The 6409-nt window shown below is 39.8% G+C and overlaps 1 protein-coding gene across 4 annotated transcripts in view; it reads right to left on the bottom strand.

Moving 5' to 3' along the window:
• Window positions 1-2156, bottom strand: part of Terb2 (telomere repeat binding bouquet formation protein 2) — a 16483-nt gene extending 14327 nt beyond the window's left edge. For 3 of the 4 annotated variants that reach the window (XR_002025638.1, XM_019208736.2, XM_010632523.1), the window contains exons 1-3: window positions 2051-2156; window positions 1895-1976; window positions 499-638 (exon numbers count right to left, since the gene is read on the bottom strand). Coding sequence is in view for 2 of the 4 variants with exons in the window: in XM_019208736.2 (XP_019064281.1) it covers window positions 499-638; window positions 1895-1976; window positions 2051-2114 (286 nt within the window). In the remaining 2 variants the exon portion in view is untranslated. The remainder of the gene's footprint in view (window positions 1-498; window positions 639-1894; window positions 1977-2050) is intronic. The other variant, XR_002025639.2, reaches the window with a different exon arrangement.
• Window positions 2157-6409: the final 4253 nt, after the last annotated feature.

The raw sequence follows: 6409 nt of genomic DNA, 5'->3' as shown, positions 1-6409 counted from the left end.
AACATATTAAATGCTCCCCATATGTCATAAGCCTTAATATATTATATCATTTTTATCCTCAAAAAAACATGAAAGAGCTACAAATTAGCTCAGTGCTGCTGCTGCCTGCCTCACAAACATACAGTCCCGAGTTCGATTCCCAGTACCAAAAAAAAAGAAAGAAAGAAGTTTAATTAGTTGCTAAAGATAGAGAACTAATAAGCACTGGGTCCTAGCTGGGAAGTACTTGGAGATACTTCCGTCTTAATAACTATGGATTCCCTAGCACCTGGCTTGGAACCCGGCCTAGAGGAGCTCAATGACTATGTGAATAAATAAAGCCAGGATATACACACAAGGCAAGTGATCCCAGGCCCATGCACCTCCCAGTTGCATTAAATGGTACAAAACTCAACATTTTCTGATTGACAACAAAGAAGAGTGAAAGTGAATTTGGCTGCCTAATGGGGAATTCGCTGGATTGAACAAACAGGTGCTGGTTGAATGATCTTTGCTAACCTTTTTGCAGGCATGCAGGAGGAAGAACAAAATGACCTAAAACCACTGAGTTTTTTATTTCAGCATTGGCTACTGCAGAGAGATAGCAGGCATGAAAAACTGTAGCATTATCTTCTATGTAATCAAGGCTCTGATAAATTCTAGGAGAAAGAAAGGAATCTTTTAGGTTATGAGATAAACAAGAACATAGTCAATCTTTTGAGAGAAAGAACAAATGACTGGAAGTGGGGTACTCTAATATTACAGAATATAATTATGATGGGGCCTAAGTCTAGGCAAGTCTGAGTTTTAGAGACTTGGTAAATTATTATATAAACTGATAAATTTGATGAAAACAGTACGGTTACCTGGACATCAACAGTGTATCAAAAACCAACAACCTATGAATTTTACCCATAGTCATTGTTACAAGAGGGAAAAATTAATTCTGAGGCATGGGAGCCTACACAGAGAGAAAACATCTCTCCTATACCTGGAAGAGGGTGACAAAGATGGAGAAAAGAGAAAGAGCATTACAGAAAAAATAAGAAGGTGGGAGAGGAAGAAGCCGGAGGAGAAGGAAGGAGGAAGAAGAGGAAAAGAAAGAGGAAGAAAGGAGAAGATGGAAGAAGGGGAAGAGGAGAAAGAGGAAGAAAGAATGAAGTAAAAGAAGAAAGAGGAGGAGGAAGGAGGAAAAAAGTGAAAGAAAGAGGAGGAGGAGGAAGTAGAGAAAAGAAACACAGACAAAAAGGCACAGTAATGACAGTTCAGGCTGGCTGGACTATGGAAGACATGAGAAAAAGTGGGAAATAAGCAAGGTGTGTTCTGGCCAAGACCTAAATCTGTGGGTAGTCAGGAGGGACAAGAGGAAGAGTGGTGGGCAGTGAGTGGGTCTCTGCCTCATAATGTGACAGCAACTTGAAAGGAGATGGCAGAGGGCTGGTTCCAGGCACAGGAATCCGTTGGGAAGTTAAGGTAACAGTCGAAGCAGATGTTAATCAAGGGGCTACTACAACAACGGCAGTGGGGCTGAAGAGCAATGACAAGGTCGGTGTGCAGATCTAGCCAGGGACTAATTCCGAGGGGAGAGCCCTGGTTTGGCAGAAACCAGGAAGGGTTCAGGTTTGGAGAGCACCGGATCTGACCAGGTGTGGGGTGACTGCACATCTGGCCTGGACACGCTGAAAACGTGGACATGGAGGGGTCCTCAAAGTGCCATGGAGAGGTGTGGGGCCGGTCGGAAACATTCAGGTGGGATTAGGGCAGGGGGTGCCAAGCAGGAGGAAAGCAAGCAAGAGACTGGGGCGGAAAGGAAAGAGGGCAGGTGACCGCATGTCGCCCACATCTGCGGCTGAGAATTTGTTATTGCAGCGCCATCCTGCTCCTGTGAGCGCAGACACAGCCGCGACTTCGGTACCTCAGCGTGTCGGGGTGCGAGGCGTTGCAGCTGAACAGGAAGTCGGCAGCGTCCGCCTCACTGACCGTCCCTCCTTCGGCCACTGTGGAGGCAAAAGCACAGGGTGAGCCTCACAGGTGAGCTGGCAACTGCCCTGCCTCTCGCGGCCCTTCCTACCCCAGAACTGCCTCAGGTCCTGGCCAACGCTGCCACAGAACCACCCGCGCTGCCCTTGAAACATGGCGCCGCCGGGCCCATGAGGACCTAGGGGAACTAGTGACCTGGATCCTAGATCACTGATTGGCCCGTGGTTCTAGGCCGAACTCATTGATTGGTTCACAAAAGCCAAAGGCGGGAAAAGCCTTAGGCTGAAGAGATGAGGTCACTACTGCCCAGAACCGAGGTGCTGGCAATGGCGAAGGTGGAGGAAGAGGTCTCTCACACTGGTGAGTTTGAGTATTTAGTTACTATGCAGTGCTATATAGCCACGAGAGCCAGTCTTGAGGCATCAAATATTATTTTAAATCAAAACTCATTATCATTTCATCTATAAAATTTCACTTTGAATCTCCAAAAGATAAGGACCTTTTTATATATGTTATTTACTACTACTACTACTACTACTACTACTTCTTTTTAGTAGTAGTAGTAGTAGTAGTAATAGCTTTTTGAGACAGGATCTGTTATATACTTCAAACTGGCCTTGTCCTTGCTCTATAGTCCAGGCTAGCCTAGAATTCACAATCCTCCTGCCTCAGCCTCCTGAGTGCTGAAATTACAGGCGTGCACCACCATACATGACTTTGTGCCTTCTTTTTGTTTCCTAGTCTGATCAGAGGTTTGACAATTTTCTCTGTCAGTTTCAACCTATCTACTTTATTGGTCTGAAATCCCCATTCTTCTAGTTTCTTGAAGTAGTTGATTTTTATCCTTTGTTTTTCTAAAATGTGCATATAAGGCTATAAATTTCCTTTTAAATTGTGTGCCACAAGTTGTTGTTGTTGTTTTGTGTTAATGGGAGTTAAACCTAGGACCTCACACATGGTAGGCAGGTGCTCTACCACTTAGCTACAACCCAGTCCCCTACAATTTTTTGAGATGTCATCTTTTTATTACTCAGTTCAGAATATTTTTGGATTTCCAGTATGAGTTTTTTTGACTCATGGGATTTGAAATACTTTTAGATTTGCAAATACATAACAATTTGCTAGTTGTCATATTGATTGGTTCTTTGTTTCAGTGCATTAAGCCAAGAATATAGACTGCTTATAATCTTTTGGAATTTGAGTTTTCTCTATAACTAGCCAGCTTACCATCAGTGTTCTGTGTATGTTTAAAAAGGTTGGGAAGCTGTTGGATTTTCTGAGGTGTTGGATACAGTCTGTACAACTGCTCATTGGGCTTGTCAATCATATGGTTAAACATGTCTGATTCTCCATCAATTACTGAGAAAGCCATGTAGAAATTTTGTACTTTAATTATGGATTTCACAATTTCTTCTTGTATGTCTGTTAATTTTTCTCATATATTTTGAAGTTATATTGTTAAGTATATGTACCCCTTGTTATTACCATCTTGTTGATTGAACCTCTAAGGATTTAAATCTGAAAGGTAAGACTTCAAAACCTGTAGACCATAGGAGAATGTCTTTCTGGTCCAGATGTAAGAAAAGATTTGTTTGTTTGTTTGTTTGGTACCAGGGATTGAACTCGGGACCTTGCACTTGTGAGGCAGGCAGTGGAACCACTGAGCTAAATCCCAGGCCCAAGAAAAGAATTTTTTTTTTTAAAGAAAAGATTTTTTAAAACAAGGCACAAATGTTTATCATGGCAGAAAAGATATGTAAATATGGTTGCATTAGTCTTCTCATAATCAAAGTTATCAAAATTAGAGTGAACACGCAAGTCACATAGTGGGGTAAGATCTCTGCAGTACAAATAACAAGCAAATATCATGCATCTTTTGATTACCATCCAAGGTCTGTTTCCAGCAAAGAAACCACATATTGGTGCTTTTTTCTGTTGAAAATAATTTTAATAGATAATTCTTCACCTTACATAGGATTACAATAAAATACACCACATTCTGAAGAAACTCCAAGTTATGAGAATGAGAGTGAAGAAAATCCAGATGGGCTACAAATCCATTACCTTAAACTGCAAGAGCTAATGATTCCAACCCAAAGGTTAAGGTTTACACATTTATAACTGGCTATATAAGACTTAAAAAAAAGACAAGAATGGAGAATTAGATGTGGAGAGAGGTGGAAAAGAATAGTTTTGTGAGGGAAGAAACTCTTGGGTTTTTTTGTTTGTTTGTTTGTTTATCTTTGCTTTGTTTTGTGGTCCTGAGAATCGAATGCAGGGATTTGTAATTGTCAGGCAGATGCTGCACCACTGAGCTACATTCCCAGCTCAAGAAGAAACTCTTATGAATGAAAAATTTACTAGAACCGAAATAAAGAATAAAAGCTTTCAGAGCATACTAGAAAGAATGGATACAAGACTCATTCGTTGAAAGTCTGGTGCTCTTGAAGAAAGAAATCTTTCTTATGGCACACAGCTGCTTGGGTGAGATTTCTTCTTAGTTCTATAAGGAAAACCTGACAAATCTCCACAAACTCCAAACAATGATCACACTGGTGTTTCCTAATCACACACCAATAGTAACACATGAACTTTTCAGATGAGAACCAAGAAAAAGTTATAACCCACATTTGAAGCAAAAAGAAAAAACAGTGGCACAATATGTGAGAGTCCTAGATGTTAGTCACAGCTGCTTTCTTTGCTGCAACTCTCCTGTACAGTGATCTTCAAACACTGTGGCAAGACACTGACAATCACCTAACCAAATAACAGGAAACATTTATTTCAGATTTCTAGGGAGTTAAAAAAAGGTCAGATACTGATGCTTTATGCATGCTCAGGGCCTGTTTATAAATTCTCCATTCAGTAATACTGTAACACAAATTTGCATCAGTGAAAAGAAATTGGCAAATCCATCTCCTGCCATTCTATTTGCCTGATGGTGAAGACCAAAACAGAATGCTCCATCAGTTTTGATTTTTATATACAATTGTCACATTGGGAAAATGAAACAAACAGTAAAATAAATGATACAAGGGCAAAGTAGAAAAACAAAAGATATTTTACTAAAACATAAGATTTACAGAAGTTTCCAGACAAGACATACAGTTCTCCTGCCTTCGCCTCCCGGAGTGCTAGGATTACAGGCATGCACCATCACTCCTGGCTTCCTTTCTAAAAAATAGTTTTATTGTGGTATAATTCATATCCTGTAAAATTTTCCCATAGTAAGTGCACAGTTCACTAATTTCTAGTATATATCATATGCAACCCATGCAAACATTCATTTTTTAAGAAGTTATTTTCCAACCAGGCGTGGTGGCACACACCTGTAATCCCAGCACTCGGGAGGCTGAGGCAGGAGGATTGCTGTGAATTCGAGGCCAGCCTGGGTCACATAGTGAGTTTAAGCTCAGTCTGACTACTTAGCAAGACCTTCACTCAAAAAACAAAACAAAACAAAAACAAAAACAAAAAAACAGCTATTTTCCAAATTTAGGTTAGAATTTTTTCACCCTACTTATTTTAACTAATCACAATTCTAACTTAATCACAACTTTTACTCAGAATTTTCTTCCAGTACATATTGACCTCCCCTTTCTCTGAATTTTAGAGTCCTTATTGTCTTTCCCCACAGCAGACTTTAGATATCAATTATATGGAAAAGAGGAAGCAAGTAGGTCCTCTTCTGTCCCCCAAACACTTTGTCATGCTACTTGAAATTCTTTGCACTCTACCTAAAAGCCCACCATTAGAAATCTTTACTTATTAAATGTGGAATGTATATAAGCTAATGATATTGTGTCTGTTCAGTTTTCTGAAATTGACTGGTTTTTCTTTTAAATTTTATTTTTGAGACAGAGTCTCATATGTAGCCCAGGGTGGCCTTGAACTGAATTTGGTAATTTAATCATCTAGTTATGTAAGGGAATACCTGGTTCTTAGGAGATACTCGCTGATATATTTAAGAATATGGATTATAATGCTTGTAACTTCATGTAAAGTGGTTCAGCAGGGCCAGGGATTTAGCTCAGTGGTTCCAGTGCCTACCTCACAAGTGCAAGGTACCAAGTTTGATCCCCAATACCAAATAAATAAATAAATAAGGTAGTTCAGCAAAAATAACAAGAGCAATTGTGTATACACAAAACCATAGTGGTGAAGAGGATAGAGACCAAAAAAGTGTAGCATGGTGTTAATAGTTGTTGAGTATAGATGGAAAACAGTGGGCAGTTGCCATACAAATGTAAAACCTTTTTGTAAATCTAAATCTTTTTCTCTCTTTCTCTTTTTCTCTTTAGTACTAAGGATTAAACCGGGTCCTAGGCAAGCACTGTACCACTGAGCTGTATTCCCAACCCTATGTTTTCATTATTTTTTAAATCAAAAAGATTTTATTAAAAAGCCATGTTCCTTTGACTCAGTGGTTTTCTGTCCTGGCCACACATTA

The sequence above is a fragment of the Fukomys damarensis genome, unplaced genomic scaffold (genome assembly GCF_012274545.1).
Source record: "Fukomys damarensis isolate Sample0158 unplaced genomic scaffold, DMR_v1.0_HiC HiC_scaffold_17, whole genome shotgun sequence".
Classification (NCBI taxonomy): domain Eukaryota; kingdom Metazoa; phylum Chordata; class Mammalia; order Rodentia; family Bathyergidae; genus Fukomys; species Fukomys damarensis.
This window is presented reverse-complemented; position numbering and strand designations above follow the sequence as displayed.